Raw genomic sequence first — 19,759 nt, 5'->3', positions numbered from 1 at the left:
GAGTCTTTGAAAGGGTTCTGACCTGCTCTATAAGTCTGGAGTCGTTGAGAGGGCTCTGACTTGCTATATGTTTCCAGAGTCTTTGAAAGAGTTCTGACCTGCTGTATGGTTCCGGAGTCTGGAGGGTTGTCCTTTGGAGGGGTTTTCCCAAACAATCTCCAGCCTGGTGCGCTCTGAGCAGCTGTAGCCCTGGGCTCTTTGGTCTTCCAGGAAAACAGACTTCTGAAGAGATCAAGGAGTAGGAGAGACAGAGTGAGAGAGAGAGAGAGAGAGAGAGAGAGAGAGAGAGAGAGAGAGAGAGAGAGAGAGAGAGAGAGAGAGAGAGAGAGAAAACAAACAGAATGAGGAACCGAGACTCCTGAAACAGCTTCTGATCCGTTTTCATCAGTCTGCCTACAACAGACTCTCAGTGAACTTGAAACACAGGCTCCGTCACGCTGGGACGTCACTGCCTTAAAAGCTTTTGCCTGTTCGCTCAAGACATTTAACAATCAAGCAGGCTTGGTTTGCTGTCGGTGATAAACGACGTGCAACATTCAAGATATTAAGCCACCTGTTTTCGTGGCGAACGCCTTCTGCTCATGAATAAAACAGATAATAGTTACATTCAACACCGACATCTGTTCACAGACAGAAACACTTCGCCAAAGCTGAACAGCATCTGTTGCACTTTTAATTTAATTACATCTCGGAACGTGTAATTCATCAGCCAATAAATTTAGCGCTGTGCGTTCCGGTTAATTAACAAAACCCCAGTGCACTGATTGACAGAGGGAAGGGAGAGAGTCAAAAGAGTCACAAGCCGGAAAAAAAGAGGGAACCGAAACAAGAGAGAACCTAGCGGTCGGACTTGAGCAACACAAAAAGCTTGACGCAGCAGGACACCATGACACCCAACTCATAAAAGCTGACATTAAAATTCCTTTGGCTTCTCTAACCAGAAGAACACCAAAGAATCATGTACTGAGCAACAGCAAGCAGAGCTGAACGTTTCGGAGAGCCTTATTTTGTGCTCATCATCCTTTTTCCCCTCCACATTAACTTCAAATCTAAGCCCTTTGCTTTCACGCTTTTCACTGCCAATTCAACTTGCTCATCCTGACGTTGCGTTACCTTTCAAAGAGACACTTAACGACTAAAGGAAATATAACCAGATTAGATATACAACAATTCACTTGCATGATAAAGGGGAAAATGTAAGGAAACTAAGTGATGGAAACAACTGATCTGGGTCTGAAAGGAGCTCTCAAAAAGCAGCTGCTAAGCACCGGATACGGACGTCAAAGAAGAAAATAGGCCCAAGTGGACATTTGAGACGTGGGGTTAAGGTTTACTGTATAATCAGTCTAAATTCACAGGTGTGGAAAAATGTCCCTGCAGGTTTCTCTGAAACACTGAAAGCAAGTCTCTTACATTTTTAGGGATGCATCAATACCAATACTGGTATCAGGTATTAGACCGACACTGCACTTATTAGCCCATATAAGACCATAACCACTTCCCCCAGGACTTTGTGGCACTTCACCTGAATATATGAACATACATCATCTAGAAAATGAAGATTATTTAAATCCTTCATTCTGTCAAGAACGTATTTGCTTATTTCCGGTACCGCAGCCCGTTTTTGCTCGTCAGCAGACTGAGAAATCCGAAAGAAATCAGAGTAAGGGCACACCTGCACTGAGAGACCTGATTACTGAGCTAAAATATAGCCTCTTTATCAGACGTCTAGACCTTAACCTCTTATTCTCCAGGGTCTATTTTGGTTTGTCCATCTGAATTTACGTGACCAAATCGTAAGGCAGATTATTCAGTGACTGCATGAAATGAAGGTAATTTTTTTATTTACTCATTATTTTAAAACTCTCAAATGAACAGATCACGTGTTTTATGATCACATATCACTACATGCTTACAATTTAAGGCCAAAAATCTCTGACGCTCTTTGTGCAATTTTCTAAAAGTGATGTTTCCAGAGCAGATCACTGAAGAGACGCCGTCTGTTTATAGTTTAGAGCCCAGATTTGGGGAAAAACGGGTCGACTTTCAGTAGAAAAATCAAAGTTCAGCTTCTTTTATTATAAGGGTTTAAAATGACGTCACCGTCTATTAGACTGGAGAGAAGAGCTACAGCCTCACACGACGCCCAGCTTCTGACTGGAGCTTATGGAATATGAACGTTATGAAGAACATGACCAGGTGAGTTTTGGAACCACCGGTGGTCCCGAGGAGTTGAAGAGGTTAATTGGATTTCTACACCTCGCACTACATTCTGAGTGTGCTGCATTGACGACCTGCAGAAATCTGATTATGATTGGAGTGTAAACTCAATGACAGGTGTTCTCTGACTTGACACGAAAGGCGGCTTTAGTACCTTCTGATCTACTCTGTAAGGAGTGACTGCCTACATGAACAGATGTGGAACAGTAGAAAACCAGTTCAGCCAAAAATGCAGTTTGCAGACAACAGTCTCCCTGTCAACCGTTCAAGAGCCGGCAAGTCAAACGCAAGCAGATCACATTCCACCATGCTCAACAAATTAGGAAATCAACGGGAATTTCTAGAGGAATTGATGAGCGTCACCACCCGTTCTGCTGCTTCCTTAAGACGACCACGTTTATGGCACTGACTACGGAAAAACGCTTAAAAACTAATCCGGACCATAACTCAAATGCCTGACAAGCGGGTTAAACCAGGCTGGAGAGCGAGAACAAGCTCTGAGGCTGCACAGCTGTGGAACAAAACAAGATCAATTCCAGCAGCAAATCTGCTCGACCGTGTCTCATCAACATTATACTCACATCTGTTCTAACCGCAGGCCATTCAGGTAATAAAGCAGACAGAGGCCTGCAGGGCAGCCAGACCCAACTCACCCAACCAGCACTGGCCCTGGCACATATGACCGGATCACGTGAGGCACAATGTCGCTCATGTAGTAAACTTTTAGAAGGTTATTCAAGCCTTAAGCAGTCGGCTCGTAGGCAGTAACGTAAAAGAATAAGCTTAAGTGAGACGTTTATTTAACATGTGCATGATGACTGATACAGCTGAAGCACTTATTTAATACTATTGACATTCAATCCATTTATATTTTAGAGGGCAGCACTGATTGGTGTTGTGGGAGCCCAACGATAAAGTGGGGGTTGAAAAAAAACTCAGAAAAACTAAGCGCGAAAGTGGCTCAACGACAGCTGAGAGCTATACACACCACAGAGCTTTGGCTCGAACACCAACCACTCTGCGCTCTCAGTCGTCCTCTAAACGGGTTGGCATCAGGTCGCTGGAACTGGGCCTGTGCTTGCCAGTTAACTAAGCTCTTGCTAGCTTAGCTGAAACGTTCCAGTCCCAAACTGGACTGGACATGTTATCCTCCAGAGGGCTCTAGTTCACCAGAACTGGACATGTTATCCTCCAGAGGGCTCTAGTTCACCAGAACTGGACATGTTATCCTCCAGAGGGCTCTAGTTCACCAGAACTGGACATGTTATCCTCCAGAGGGCTCTAGTTCACCAGAACTGGACATGTTATCCTCCAGAGGGCTCTAGTTCACCAGAACTGGACATGTTATCCTCCAGAGGGCTCTAGTTCACCAGAACTGGACATGTTATCCTCCAGAGGGCTCTAGTTCACCAGAACTGGACATGTTATCCTCCAGAGGGCTCTAGTTCATCAGAACTGGACATGTTATCCTCCAGAGGGCTCTAGTTCACCAGAACTGGACATGTTATCCTCCAGAGGGCTCTAGTTCACCAGAACTGGACATGTTATCCTCCAGAGGGCTCTAGTTCACCAGAACTGGACATGTTATCCTCCAGAGGGCTCTAGTTCACCAGAACTGGACATGTTATCCTCCAGAGGGCTCTAGTTCATCAGAACTGGACATGTTATCCTCCAGAGGGCTCTAGTTCACCAGAACTGGACATGTTATCCTCCAGAGGGCTCTAGTTAACCAGAACTGGACAAAGGAGCATCAAGTCTGACTTCTGCTTTCCACCGAAGCACTTTAGCTCTGTTCTTCAAAGAAAAGAAAGCGTGCTAGTGTCGGTTCTGAAGCAGAACGCTGAGTAAACGGTGTCAAACGCGCATTTCACAACGCAAGTGATTCGTCCGAATAGATGGTGTCGTTTCACAAGTAAAGATCTTGCAGCGTCTTTAAGATCATCATGTTAAGTACGGGTGGAAACATCAGCAATACGCTGAACACCTCTTTCGACGGAAAATGGGCTAAAATCCCATGACTGCCGCGTAACTGACACTCACGAGTGCCACTGCTTCCCAACAGAGCAGCACTCCTGTTACTGAGGGTAACATCCTTTCATTCTAACATGATCAAATGTTCCCAGGCACACATTTCACTCTGTGTTCAAACTCACAGGCCCAGTCCCATTTCTTTCCAGTGTCAACCTAACCGAGTTACAGGGCAGTGGTTGAAATCTTGCCCTACGAAACGGAACAAACCTCAAACATAAAGAGCATCACTTCATTATCAGCTACTAGAGCTGCTCTGTAGGCGACCCTGCCCGTCTGCAGGGACAGCAGAGGAGGGGAAAGTTCAGCTCCTCACTGCTGGGCTTTAGTTACATTTAGGGATCAGACGCCTTCAAAGAGGGGGGCAGTTATTTATTATCACCCCCCCAATTCTCCAGTGATGTGAAGCTGAAGTCAGAGATTCTCCAGGTTTTTGTTAGAATTTACTCGTTCCACCTTAAATGGTGCAGCAGTTACATTCTGGAGCTTCAGGCGTCAGAACTGCTGGACTACTTAAGGTGGAACGGGAAAGTTAGCTAGATAGCTACCAAAAACGACCAAAATCCACTGAAACCACATTAAACTAAGATAAAACGCTGGTTATCGTGATTTTTTTAACAGAAAATTCTCACATTTGTGGGTTTCTTTGGTCTCTTGTTCTCCGTCTCGCCGGTTTCTCTGTTTTTCTCATATCTCTCTGTCTGGAGTCTCTGAGAAACCTCCGTTTGGAGGGTCATGTAGCCCCAACACTTCACCCCACCCCTCTATCTCAACAAGAATCAGGACGCCCCACCCCTAAAGACAGAGGGCTAAGGGCTCAGTGGTAGGGGTGAGGGGTGAAATGGGACTGGGCCTAAAACATCTGCCTTGACCCTAAAAACCTGTGTAGGCCTACTTTTTCCCCACCCACACTAATCACAGCAAACTGATCAGGAATAATTAAGGAAATCCATCCCAAGTCATTAGCTTGGAAATGCGCAGCCAACAGTCGAAATCAATTTATTTTTCTGTAATTTTTATGGTTTAATATTCCGAGTTGTGCACTTGAAGTAGGATAATTAACACCGGCTTGATTTTAGCCAGAGAGGACGGGTAAACGCTTCCTTGAGTGCATCCATACTCCATTTCCACAGGATATGACAGCGTTTTTATCAATATGCAGATTCACGCTGGTTTAATATAACCTGGATTTATTCGGATGTTTGTTTTACAGCGTGTAACATTAACGGGAGAGCAGTCCATAAAAAAATATGCAGTCGGTCTCCGGTCGGGACTAAAATCAGTGACTAATGCCATTAAAAATGACCCAACCTCCTTAAGAAACAGTGGAAAGCTGTTACTGGGGAATAACGCCTCACACCCCATCCTGATCATCCGTGGAGCCGTTTTTATTTCATTCCTGACCCTGAAAAAGCTCAAGATTAAACTCTGTGAAAGACCAAACTTTCATTTCAATATTGTTACTGGAGACTTCAGCTGGCTGGGCTACTGTCCTGGCTGAAAGTAGTTTTAATATGATTTCTAATGATTAATAATCCAGCAGAACAGTTATAAGATCACTTGGTAAGCTCAGCTTTTCTACACTAAGCTGCCGAGAATCAGCTTAATAAATCGGCCAGATTCAGCAGGACTGTACAGCGTTTTACTTCTGAGGATAAAATCAATATTAAATATTAATGCCTTTCTCTAATGATTCACTGAACAGTGTTAGATGTAGCCTTAGCTCCTCTGAAGGGGCAGCTTTGGCAGCCCAAAAATTTGCCAATTTTGAATTTGATGCCAACAACATGTTCCAAAAAAGCTGGGACGGGGGCCTGTTTACCGCTGCGTTTCATCACCTCCTCTTTAACAGCACTCTAAGTGTTTGGGAACTGAGGAGACGCTGCCGTAGCTCTGAAAGTGAAAGGTTTCTCAATCTTGTTTGATACAGGATTTCAGCTGCTCGTCAGTTCAGGTGCTCCTTTTTTATATTTGTCATTTCAATAAATGTGCCAGATGTTCTCAGAGGTGACCTGTCTGGACTGCAGGCAGGTCAGTTTAGCACCTGGACTCTTATAATGTGGAGCAGTGCTGCTGTAATACATGCAGAATGTGCTTTGACATCGTCTTGCTGAAATAATCAAAGCCTTCCCTGAAAAAGACGTCGTCTGGACGGCAGCAGATGTTGATAAAACCTATTTATGTCATTCAGCTTTAATACCTTCACAGATGAGCACGTCACCCAGGCCATGTGCACTAATGCCCCCTAAACCATCATGAATATTGGCTTTCGACCTGAGCACTGATAACAAGCTGAGTGGTCTTCAGCCCGGAGGACACAGTGTCCATGATATTTTAAATGCTGATTTGTCGGACCGCCGGACACTTTCTCCACTTCCCCTCAGCCAATTTTAAATGAGCTCTTTTGGAACTTTTTTGGAACGTGCTGTCGGCATCAAATTCAAAATGGGCTAAAATTTTCCCAAAACAATAAAATTTCTCAGTTTCAGCGTCTGATATTGTTGTTTTTGTACTATTTTGAATTAAATATAGGGTTAAATGAACTTATGCACAATGAAAAGTGAATGCTTCGATACTCACACTAGTTAATGTGTTAGTGTGTGTTGTGCTGGTCTGAGTGGATCAGACACAGCAGTGCTGCTGGAGTTTTTAAACACCTCAGTGTCACTGCTGGACTGAGAACAGTCCACCAACCAAAAATATCCAGCCAGCAGCATCCTGTGGGCAGCGTCCTGTGACCACTGATGAAGGACGAGAGGATGACCAACACAAACTGTGCAGCAGCAGATGAGCTGTCGTCTCTGACTTTACATCTACAAGGTGGACTGAAGAGGTAGGAGTGTCTAATAGAGTGGACAGTGAGTGGACACAGTGTTTAAAAACTTTTGTGTCTGATCCACTCGTACCAGCACAACACACACTAACACACCACCACCACGTCAGTGTTACTGCAGTGCTGAGAATGACCCACCACCCAAATAGTACCTGCTCTGTGAGGGTCCATGGGGGTCCTGACCACTGAAGAACAGGGTAACAAAGTACCCTGTCTGTCATTGTAGATAAAGTGGACAGTGAGCGTGGAAACAAGGTGGTGGTCATTTGGTTTTCGGATACCATGTAAGTCACAGAAGTGACCCGTCATTTTTCAACAGATCCTTAATATCTGATAAATTATTGCTATGATTATTATCTCTACATGTCAACAGCCCTGAACTCTGCTCCGGTGTGAATTCAGGCCTACCTAGTCAGGAACTCTGCAATGCCATGCCTCTTGGTGCCCTTCGGGTCAGACGAAGGGTCAGGATCGACACAAATGCCCTCTGGCAGCTTATCAGGAGCGCTCTGCCGCCGAGCTGCACTCCCAGCGCTCAGACAACCGTCCACGCCACCCTCGTCCCCGAAGAAGTCAGCGGCGTCCTCAGGGCTGAGAGGGGTGGCATCGCAGCTGAGCGACACCGGACACCCGGGGATGGTCCTGAGGGTCTGTGGCCTGGCCGAGAAGCCGGCATCACTGAAATCCTCCGCGCAGTCACTGGCGTTTTCAGCCAAAGGGGATATCGACAGCTTTCCGCTGAGCTCCGACAGGGTGTCCAGGCCAGGGTCGGGCTCACAGCTGGCCGCCTGCTGTGGCTGGGTCGAATCAGAAGCCTCCAGGCTGGCGTGACCGCTCTCCTGGTCGGGGCTGTCGCATGACCCGGGTGAGGAGCAGGCGTTTTCAGGCGGGCTACCTAAACGAGGAGGACCACCAGGGGGTGCGTCCCACAGCGACCTAGTGTTCACGACCAAGAACCCGCAATTCCCCAGCCTCACCCCTTTATCTAGAGCAGCGTTCCGGTGCAGAAATCCTTCCATCCGTTCCCTCTCGAGGTCCAAGCAGCCTCTGGGTATCTGCATGCAAACATCTCCATTGGGTACTTTCTTGGTCAGCTGGGAACAAACCGAGTCTCTGTGATTCTTACAGGAACAGGCCATAGCTGGGGGGAGCTGCTCGCAGTCCAGCTGGGGATCAGTTTCCTGCTCCAAGACCCTCACACCAGCCCCAGTCCCATCCCCCACCTCAGAAGATCCAAGGTCTCGCTCTGGAGGTGCCATTCCATCCATGTTCCCAGCTGTGGCTGGGCTCAAGCGTCCATCCTCCTGACCTCCACCCAGGTCTACAAAGGATGATGACGGCTCAGGAAATCCATTAACCACCTCCTCCTGTTCTCCACAGCGCTCCTCAGCTCCAAATCTATCTTCTCTCCCCAAACCGGTCTTCACACAAGCTGAGCTCCCACCGTTAACAGCCCCGCGATCACACCCCGGTCCTGCCTCACCAGCCACACCGCCCTGCTCCGTCTCCGTGGCGGAGGGAGCCCACCGGCCGGCGACGCTCAACAAGCGGCTCTCGGGAGGCTCCCGCTCCGCGCAGACGACGTCGACGGAGGACGGAGAGGCGTGACTCGCCATGGTCCTCCTACTCCCATCTCCCTGGCGGCGGAAAGGCGAATGAAAGCCCGCGGCCGAAGCCCGTTGACCCCGAGGCTCCGCTGCACTCTTCCGTTGTGTGCGGACGAGCGGGATCTCATCTTACGAGCGAGCGCCGCACGCACGCCCCGCTGGCCGCGGACGGTCGTCGCTTCACACGGCGATAACTCGGACAGTGACCGACGGGCCGAGTCGCCATCGCTCGCCGCGACGCTGACGCTGGATTTTTTTTTAGCTCGGTCCACCGCAGAAACACACAGAGGCCATTTTGAACTGAATGACGTCGCGTCTTTCCAGAGGCTTTTCCTCAAAAGTGAATTTGGCAGGAGTTAAAGCGCCACCGACCGGCCAGAAGGAGTAACTGCACCTCGCTGAAGGGGAACTCCACCGAGTTTTCAAAAAAAAAAAAATCTGTAAAATTGAAACACACACACACACACACACACACACACCCCTTAGGGTCAGGGGGGTGCTGGGGCCTATCCCAGCTGTCATTAGGCAGAAGGCAGGATACACCCTGGACAGGTCAACAGTCCATCACAGGGCAGAAAGACAGACATACACACTCACACCAAGGGGCAATGTAGCACATCCAATTGGCCTGTGGGAGGAAACTGGAGAACCCAGAGGAACCCCACACAGAGAGGACCCCAGTCACCTGGCCAGGGAATCAAACCCAGGCCCTTCTCGCTGGGAGGCAACAGCACTACCCACCACACCACTGTGCCACCCTGCAAACCATTCAGGGTGGTTTGATGTGGTGATGACAGGAACCGGGGGGACGGTGTGAAAAACACACATGCAGCCTGAACACACAAATGAACCCGTTTTACCGGCCTATGTAACACTGATGAAGGTGAAATGAGCGCTTGTGTTTACATCTTAATTCAATCATACAGACATTTTTAAAAGTCAGTGGAATTCCCCTTGAAACTCTTCATTAACTGAATGGCTGAGATGTAAATGAAGTCATTCAGAGTGGTTTTATATTAAACACTACCAAGACAGAACTGTTCACAGTGGTGGTGATAGGAACCAGACGTCTGAAGAGCTATTATAGCGGTCTGGTTCCTGAGATATTGCTCTATGGTAGTTTTCCTGCACAGTTTTGGCCTAAAATGTATTATATTTTGAAACGTGTTCATGGCGAAAGGGGACATGTGGGTGTTGTAAGGCAAAATAGTCCCCAAAGAAAACATATTCTTTTAGGTTTATGACTATTTTACCATTATCAACATGAGATATTAAACTCACATGGCGCAGGTAGGTGCACCTGGCTTTGGATAGTATATAAAATGGCTGTATTTAAAGTTGTAGACATTGTGAGCCCTGGTTCCTATCACCACCACTGTAATGAAATCAGAGCCACCAAACCTAAAATCTCTGCATAAATTATGCAGAATTTAAAAAAAATTGGTGGAATCCCCCTTTGACATGTAAACAATGGTCTATAGCTGTTTCCAAACTCATATCAGGGATGGATACGAATATATGTACACTATATTTCCAAAAATGTTCACTCCCCCATCCAAATCATTGAATTCGGGTGTTCCAGTCACTTCCATGGCCACAGGTGTATAAAGCCGAGCCCCTAGGCCTGCAGACTGCTTCTACAGACATTAGTGAAAGAATGGGTCGCTCTCAGGAGCTCAGTGAATTCCAGCGTGGTACCGTGATCGGACGCCACCTGGGCAGCAAGTCCAGTCGTGAAATTTCCTCACTACTAAATATTCCGCAGTCCACTGTCAGTGGGATTATAACAAAGTGGAAGCGATTGGGAACGACAGCAGCTCAGCCACAAGTGGTCGGCCACGTAAAATGACAGAGTGGGGTCAGCGGATGCTGAGGGGCATAGTGCGCAGAGGTCACCGACTTTCTGCAGAGTCAATCACTACAGACCTCCAAACTTCATGTGGCCTTCAGATCAGCTCAAGAACAGCGTAGAGAGCTTCATGGAATGGGTTTCCATGGCTGAGCAGGATGAGTCTGGGTTTGGTGGTTACCAGGAGACGGTACTTGTCTGACTGCATTGTGCTGAGTGTAAAGTTTGGTGGAGGGGGGATCATGGTGTGGGATTGTTTTTCAGGAGTTGGGCTCGGCCCCTTAGTTCCAGTGAAAGGAACTCTTAAAGCTTCAGCACCAAGAGATTTTGGACAATTTTCCATTTTTTTGGGGCGACTTTCTCCTTTCACTCCACTACATTTCAGAGTCTAATATCCGACTTTTTCCTCCTACATTTTGAGAAATCTGTCGTTCCTTTTGGTTTCTGTGTGTATAAAAACGTAACATGTCAAAACGAAAGAAGCGCAAAGCCAGAGCACCAATCAGGGCCCAGTGGTCACTTTGTTTAGAGCTGGTTTTGACCTGTTGGTCATACCGACCCAGTGCAGCACGCGGTTCAACGTCAGCACAGCAGCGTAAAACTTTGGGAGAGTCTGTTCAACATAAATGATGAACTAACCTAACTTTGTGTAAATAGAGCTCAATATAGAAATATGTCCACATATGCAGTCGAGACTGACGCGGCTTTTTTCTGAATTTCTACAAACACCGTTTCATTTTATAGTAAATGAGTTTGGGCTGGTTTATGTTTATGAACAGACGCCTACAGATCAACATAGTAAAGGAGCTCATCTGTGATCCTGAGTTTAAAGCCAGTTTTTATTCAACTTAAACTTGGAACTAAGTTGTAAATAAATCTGAAACTGAAACTTTGCTTGTGTGTAAAAAGTGATTTCAGAGCCACTCGGTTCTCCCTGATGGAAACTGTTTACCTTCAGTGTTTTGTGCTTCTGATCATTTTAATAGACGTCAGCGTCACTAATTAATGACGTTCTATTAAAAGACTGGTTTACCAAGAGAGACGCTGGAGGACTTTCACCTGAAATGAGTTCATGAAGCCAGTCTGGTTATAAAAATGATAACAGGACATCAGAGCCAGAATTACTCTTTTAGTACTTTTACTTTATACTTAAGTACATTTGAAGGGAAATACTTTAGTACTTTTACTCAAGTGGAGGTCTAAAGGGAGGAACTTCTACTTTTACTGGAGGGATATTTACCTTGGGGGTCTCTACTTTAACTAAAGTATCTCTTTGTATCTAGACACAAAAACTTCACCAACATGACCACCAGAGGGCGCAGGAACGCCGCGTCTGAGTCATGCAGCCTGCTTGTGTGGCTCCACAGCCATTGATTTCTATATTGATGTCAATCTGGAAAAACATGAAGGAGCTGCCCAAGACTCATTTTCTGCCCTTCATTTAGCCAGAACAAAAGCAGGTGATCAAAATCTCGTTTTTAATGAACTCCTGGCACAAAAACTCAGGAATCAAAGCCACTTCCACAGTACAGGCCTCATTACAGCTGGGTTTAATTGTGGCTGTAAAAAGGTGTAAAGAACATGCTGGTAAAATCAGAAATTAGAGAGAAAGCAGTGAAGAAGACAGGCGATCTGTGCTGCTACATACTCAAACTTTGGAGCGCGTTAACCATTAACATTAGTCTTTTCCAGGGTGGAGGGTGAAGAGCACAGTACTTTTAATTAGCTTCTGGTGCTCTGAGTGTCAGAACTGCTGGACTATTTAAGGTGGAACGGGAAAGTTAGCTAGATAGCTATTCAGACATTAGCATGCTATTAGTGATTTTTTATGCTTGTTATGAAGAAAAACGACCAAAATCCACTGAAACCACATTAAACTAAGATAAAACGGTGGTGATCGTGATTTTTTAACAGAGAAAATTCTCACATTTGTGGGTTTCTTTGGTCTCTTGTTCTCCGTCTCGCCGGTTTCTCTGTTTTTCTCATATCTCTCTGTTTGGAGTCTCTGAGAAACCTCCGTTTGGAGGATCATGTAGCCCCAACACTTCACCCCACCCCTCTATCTCAACAAGAATCAGGACACCCCACCCCTAAAAACAGAGGGCTAAGGGCTCAGTGGTAGGGGCGAGGGGTGAAATGGGACTGGGCCTTATATGTTGTATGTAACCAGTATGCAAAAACATCCAGTTTTGAATGGGCTGTTTTTGTGATGTCACAGTGTTGCAGCCTGGTCTGCTTTTCCAAAGCAGTCTCAATCTATGAAGGCCAATCAGCATGCAGCTCATGTACATATATCATATGTCAGTTTTAAAGGCACAGTAACAAAAACAGCCTGTTTTCTTCTAAGGGATAAAAAGAGGCTGGCATGTAAAAGTGAATTATGATACATAAACTCAGGCATAACTGGACATCAAAGGGGAAAAGTACAGGGAAAAAAGCACAATATGGGTCCTTTAAAGGGCTTGCTCCACAAAAGTCCTGGCAGTAATAAAGTCTGATTATTCTTAGCCACTGCATTAATAATAATGAGCCCAGTTTCTGCTGGTGTCTGGCTCGTAATGAACGGTGCGCATTGATGATAAAAACGCTAATAGCCGACGTCACGCTCCGTAATGACACATCACACAGCTGATCTTGTGGACAAAAGGTGGGACGAAAACACTGAGAACATTGAGTGTCTGTTCTCGAAAGCCATTAACTGTTCATCACGCAAATTAGATTAGACGTTAAACATGAGGCGCATGAATATGCAGAAGGCTGATTGAGCGCCAGAGCACAGATATGTTTCCTGTGAACACAGGACCTACAGCGTAGGCCAGCATCTCACCTCATATCTCTGATGTTTGGCTTCACAGATGAATATATTGAGGCCACAAACTACTATATTGGCTTAACTTGTGGCCACAAATGAACACATTGAGCCACTGAATGAAATCTCTAATGGCCTTACCAGGTTAAGTTCATTTTCTTGAGGCCATAAAGTTTAAGTGACCCTTATTAGTCCCACAACGGGGAAATTTCACCTCTGCATTTAACCCATCCGTGAAGTGAAACACCACATACACACTAGTGAATACACACACACTAGGGGGCAGTGAGCACAACTTGCCCGGAGCGGTGGGCAGCCCAATCCGCAGCGCCCGGGGAGCAGTTGGGGGTTAGGTGTCTTGCTCAAGGACACCTCAGTCATGTGCTGTCGGCTCTGGGGATCAAACTGGCGACCTTCCGGTCACGAGGCTGGATCCCTGACCTCCAGCCCACGACTGCCCCCAAATAAATTCATACTGAGGCCACAAACTGCTGTATTCATTTAACTCATGGCCACAAGTTAATATATTGAGCTGCTGAATGAAATTTCTCGTGGCCTTAACATTTAAGCGCCACAAAGCAAGTTTCTCGTGGCCACAAATTAATATATTGAGGCCACAAACTACTGTACTGACTTAATGTGTGGCCATAAATTAATATATTGAGGCCAAAAGCTAATATATTGACTTAAGTCATGGCCACAAATTGATACATTTAGCCACTGAATTAAATTTCTCATGGTCTTAACATGTAAATGCCACAAGTTCAGTTTCTTGTGGCCACAAATTTATATATTGAGCCTCTGAATTAAATCTGCTGTGGCCTTAACACACAAAGACCACAAGTTTCTTGTGGCCACAAGTTTATATATCAAGGCCACAAACTACTGTATTGGCTTAACCAGTGGCCACAAATTAATATATCGAGCCTCTGAATTAAATCTCTTACGGCCTTACCACATAAAGACCACAAATTAAGTTACTTGTGGCCACAAATTCATATATTTAGGTCAAGTTAAGCTTCTTGTGGCCACAAATTAATATATTGAGCTGCTGAATTCAATTTCTTGTGGCCTTAACATATAAAGGCCACGAGTATATGTATTGAGGCCACAAACTACTGTATTGACTTAAATTGTGGCCACAATAAATATATCAAGCCATTGAATTAAACTCCTTGGGCCCTTAGCACATAAAGGCCACAAGTTAACTTTCTTATGGCCACAAATTAATACACTGAGGCCACAAACTACTGTACTGACTTAACTCATGGCCACAAATTAATATATTGAGCTGCTGCATTCAATTTCTTGTGGCCTTAACATATAAAGGCCAAAGGTTAAGTATCTTGTGGCCACAAATGAATATAGTGAGGCCACCAAATACTACTTTGACTTAACTCATGGCTTCATTTATGTTTATTTTTGGCCATGAGAAACACAACCAGCCAAACGCCAAATTCAGGAATTCAAACAGTGAGATGGGAATAAAACCATTCGGAGTGGTTTCGTGTGAAATGGTTCATTGGAGAGAAATGTCTTACAGTGATGGTAACAAATCCAAATCCAACCCGTAGAATTTTTCCATGTTTTCTTTGGGCATTCTTTGAGGATTTCCCCGTTAAACCCTTCAGACGTCTGGTTCCGATCACCACCACTGTGAACAATTCTCTAGCATTTCACATGAAACCACCAGGACTTTGTCGGCATCTTAATGATTTAATTATATAGACAATTAAAAAATTTGGTGGAGTTGCCCTTTAATGTCTTCAGACCTCTGGTTCCTATTACCACCCCTGCGAAAGATTCTGGGTTGGCAAGTTTCCCTAGAAAGTGGCATTTCACAGTAAACCACTCTGAATTTGTTTGCATATTAATGATTTCATTATACAGGCTTTTTTAAAAAAAGAGTGGAATTACCCTTTAATATCTCCAGACGTCTGGTTCCTATCACCCCCACTGTGAACAGTTCTGGCTCGGTTTCTTCAGAATAAAGCATTTGAAATCAAACCACTCTGAATGGCGTTGTGTGCATTTTAACAATTTAATTATACAGACATTAAAAAAAATCAAGTTCCCTTTAAATTCTTCAGATGTCTGGTTCCTATCACCACCACTGTGAATAATTCTGACCCTATACATTTCCCTGGAAAGTAGCACTTCACCCTAAACCACTTGGACCTTGTTTACATCATGAAGATTTAATTATATAGACATTTTTAAAAATGAGTATATTTACCCTTTAATATCTTCAGACGTCTGGTTCCTATCACCACCACTGTGAAAGATTCTGAGTTGGCAAGTTTCCCTAGAAAGTAGCAGTTCACATCAAACCACTCTTTGTTTACATCTTAATTTCATTATACAGACATTTTTAAATAATCAGTGAATTTACACTTTTATATTTATCGTTTTATTTCTCCAGACGTCTGGTTCCTATCATCACCACAGTGAACAGTTCTGACTTGGTACGTTTCTTGAGAAGAAAACATTTTAAATCAAACCACTCTTAATGATGTCGTGTGCATTTTAACAATTTGATTATATAGTAATTTTTTAAAAAAATCACTGAAGTTCTTTGAATTCTTCCCTGTGAATTCTTCAGATGTCTGGTTCCTATCATTTTCACTGTGAGTAATTCTGACTCTAAAAATTCCCTGGAAAGTAGCATTTCACACTAAACCACTCTGACTTTGTTTAAATCGTAACGATTAAATTATACAGACATTTTCAAAAATCAGTGGATTTACCCTTTAATATTTCCAGACGTCTGGTTCCTATCACTACCACTGCGAACAGTTCTGACTTGGTAAGATCCTCTACAACGGAACATTTCACATCACACCACTTTGAATGATGTTGTGTGCATTTCATCGATTTAATTCTAAAGACATTTTCAAAAAATAAATGGAGTTCCCCTTTAAATTCCCCAGACGTCTGGTTCCTATCACCACCACTGTTAAAGTTCTGAGTTGGAAAGGTTGGCAAGAAGCATTTCCCATCAAAGCACTCTTTGTTTACATCTTAATAATTTTATTATACAGACATTCTTTTTTTTAATCAGTGGATTCGCTCTTTTATATTTCCCCTTTAATATCTCCAGACGTCTGGTTCCTATCACCACCACTGTGAACAGGCAAGTTTCTCTAAAACGGATCACTGGAAACCCAACCCTTCCGAAACTTTGTTTACGTCTGAACCACTTAATCAGCCCAACAGCGACCAACCAGCGCGCGTAAAGGTCGCAAGCGCGCGCTCAAGGACGCAAAGCAATCCCAGCAGTGGGGGGCGGCGACCAATGAAAAAGAGGGCGCGAGCCCAACGCAACCAATCACCGAGCTCGAGCAGAGCAGCGGAGCGGGTTGGCGCGCGGGTTCAGCCTCAGTCGTTGCGCGCGGAGCGGAGGACAGCCGAGTCCGGACAGAAGCGCGCGAGCCGGACAGAAATGGGACTCGGCGATGACGCGCTCGGTCAGGTGAGTAGCGCGAGCGGGATGGACGCCGCGTAGACGTGGAGAGCGTGCGCGCTCAGATGGAGAGCTTGGAGAACCTGACCAACGAGACGGTGGTGCGCGCGGACGGAGCCGGTGTGGACGGCGAGGGCGAGGGCGGAGGGAGCGCGCGCGCCCTGCTCGGCTTCGTCCTCTTCCTCCTCATCGTGTCCACCCTGCTGGGCAACACGCTGGTGTGCGCCGCCGTGGTCAAGTTCCGCCACCTGCGCTCCAAGGTCACCAACTTCTTCGTGGTGTCGCTGGCCGTGTCCGACCTGTTCGTGGCCGTGCTCGTGATGCCGTGGGAGGCCATGTCGGCCGTGGCGGGCACGTGGCTGTTCGGGCGCTTCTGCGCCGTGTGGATCGCCTTCGACATCATGTGCTCCACGGCGTCCATCCTTAACCTGTGCATGATCAGCGTGGACCGCTACTGGGCCATCGCCAGCCCCTTCCGCTACGAGCGCCGCATGACGCACCGCGTGGCCTTCGCCATGATCGGCGTGGCGTGGACGCTGTCCGTGCTCATCTCCTTCATCCCCGTGCAGCTCAACTGGCACGAGCAGGGCGGCGAGGAGCCGCAGGAGCTCGAGGAGCGCGGCAACGGGAGCGCGGTAACGCGCGCCGACTGCAAGGCCAACCTGAACCGCACCTACGCCATCTCCTCGTCGCTCATCAGCTTCTACATCCCCGTGCTGATCATGATCGCCACCTACACGCGCATCTTCCGTATCGCGCAGACGCAGATCCGCCGCATCTCCTCGCTGGAGCGCGCGGCCGGCCAGCACCCGGCGCCCCCGCACCAGCACCACGGCCAGAACCACCAGCAGGGCGACGAGCACGCGCTCAAGACCACCTTCAAGAAGGAGACCAAGGTGCTGAAGACGCTCTCGGTCATCATGGGCGTGTTCGTGTGCTGCTGGCTGCCCTTCTTCGTGCTCAACTGCGCCGTGCCGTTCTGCCGCTGCGTCAGCGACACCACCTTCGCCATCTTCGTGTGGTTCGGCTGGGCAAACTCGTCGCTCAACCCGGTCATCTACGCCTTCAACGCCGACTTCCGGCGCGCCTTCTCCTCGCTGCTGGGCTGCCACAGGCTCTTCTCCAGCGCCGCCGCCGTGGAGGCCGTGAACTTCAGCAACGAGTTGGTGTCCTACCACCACGACACCACGCTGCAGAAGGACGCGCCCGCCAACCTGCAGCACCAGCAGCCGCGCGAGGAACCGGCCGCGCGCCTCGACAAGGCCTCCATCTCGTCCGGCGCCTCGCGAAGGCTCGGGCACGGGCGCGCGCACATGCTCCTGCCCCACGAGTGCGACGGCGAGATCTCGCTGGACACCATCACGCCCTTCACCTCCACCGGGCTCGTGGAGTGCGAGGGACTGCCTGGACAGATCATCAACGACTGATCATCAATAACCGATAATCGATAAACAGTCTCGAGCGTTTTAGTCAATAAGAGGCAACAGGCCACGAACCCGGATGGTCAGCAGAGACGGGTGGAAGCTACAGTCACTCAGCTCTGTGTGCCCAAAAAACGGCTTCTGCTCAGTGCACTCACGGGTTCCCTGGTCAGGCGAACGGTTCCATGACTTCTTCATGGAGCCATTTCATGCTTAAATGGTTCTTAGTAAGGAACCCATGAAGAACCTGTAGATCTAGACAGAACCGTGAACATTCAAAGAACCCTTGCCACGATTAAAGGTGAAAGGGGTCTTCAGATTGATGGAGAATGTGCTGTAGATGGTTCTATATAGAACCTTTTTTAAATGGGCTTTATGTAGTACCGAAAAAAGGTTCCTCTATTGGTGTTATAGAACCCTTTATATAGAATCCTTGCAGAAGCATCTACAGCACTTTCTCTGTCAATGTGAAGAACGCTTTCATGATGCAGGGAAGCCATAAATCATGGAAAAGGTTCTTTGAATGTTCATGGTTCTGTAGAACTGTAGGTTCTTCTTTAGGAAAGGACCCTTGAAGCTTTGAAGAACCAGCACTTTTAAGTGTGTATATATATATATCACTGCTGTCGGAAGAAAACCTCGTATCTCCAACATGGTAACTTTGCAGGAGAAGGTAAAAACTGCTTTACTTTTAATGGAAGTCAATGGAACCAGATGTCTTCCCAGGTCATTTTGGGACGTTTCTTTTGGTTCAATCATCATGAAATTTACACATGATGGAAAGAACAACAGACGTTTTCAAATTATGTCAAAAACTGAAAAACGAGAAAAATGGAGATACAAGGTTTTGCTCCAACAACAGTGATACACACACACACACACACACACACACACACACACACAACGCTGTTATTGGAACAAAACCTCGTATCTCCAAAAAGGTAACTTTACAGGAGAAGGAAAAAACCTACTTTACTTTTAATGTAAGTCAATGGAACCAGACGTCTTTCCAAGCTATTTTAGGCCGTTTCTTTCGGTCCATTCTTCATGAAATATCCTGGCACCGTATATTTGAATATTGAACCGGTGTCCCTTTGTGTCTGAGAACTGACTGAGACTGAGAACACTGCAGTGTTAGTCCTCCACTCACACTGAAATTTAGTCCAAGTCTAATCCACGTCTGGGAAATCGGCGCATGGAGTTTAAAGAAATGCAGACATAATAAGTAAAACGCTCCGTTGAGAAAGTTACGATTATGTGATTCATTAGAATTCATTGAGTACGTATTATTTAACCAAAGCATCTCAGAAGCTGCTATATAGAACCATATCCAACACGGTGACTTCACAGGAGGAGGGAAAAACTTGCTTTACTTTTAATGGAAGTCAATGGAACCAGACGTCTTTCCAAGTCTTTTTGGGTCATTTCTTGTGGTCTGTTCATCATGAAATTCACACACAATATAAAGGGTAACAGGCATTTTCAAACTGTGCCAAAAACTGAAAAACAACAAAAACAGACATATGTCT

The 19,759-nt window shown here is 46.3% G+C and overlaps 2 protein-coding genes across 2 annotated transcripts in view; one reads left to right on the top strand and one right to left on the bottom strand.

Moving 5' to 3' along the window:
* The window catches only part of tbc1d12a (TBC1 domain family, member 12a), a 36,769-nt gene extending 27,772 nt beyond the window's left edge, over positions 1-8,997 (bottom strand). Inside the window, exons 1-2 of the mRNA XM_017702574.2 lie at positions 7,490-8,997; positions 99-222 (exon numbers count right to left, since the gene is read on the bottom strand). Of these exons, the coding sequence (XP_017558063.1) occupies positions 99-222; positions 7,490-8,697 (1,332 nt within the window). The 5' untranslated portion in view covers positions 8,698-8,997. The remainder of the gene's footprint in view (positions 1-98; positions 223-7,489) is intronic.
* Positions 8,998-16,690: 7,693 nt separating this feature from the next.
* On the top strand, positions 16,691-18,894 carry LOC108430189 (D(1)-like dopamine receptor). Its single transcript, XM_017702521.2, has one exon. It carries the CDS (start codon positions 16,875-16,877, stop codon positions 18,234-18,236), a length of 1,362 nt encoding a protein of 453 aa, XP_017558010.1. The 5' UTR covers positions 16,691-16,874; the 3' UTR covers positions 18,237-18,894.
* The last annotated feature ends 865 nt before the right edge of the window (positions 18,895-19,759 follow it).

Source organism: Pygocentrus nattereri, chromosome 10, assembly GCF_015220715.1.
Source record: "Pygocentrus nattereri isolate fPygNat1 chromosome 10, fPygNat1.pri, whole genome shotgun sequence".
NCBI lineage: Eukaryota > Metazoa > Chordata > Actinopteri > Characiformes > Serrasalmidae > Pygocentrus > Pygocentrus nattereri.
Note: the sequence above shows the minus strand (reverse complement) of the source record. Positions and strands in the feature narration are given on the sequence as shown.

What these genes read in the sequence shown, in the direction of transcription:
- LOC108430189 (XM_017702521.2), top strand. Translation starts at nt 16,875, where the DNA reads ATGGAGAGCTTGGAGAACCTGACCAACGAGACGGTGGTGCGCGCGGAC.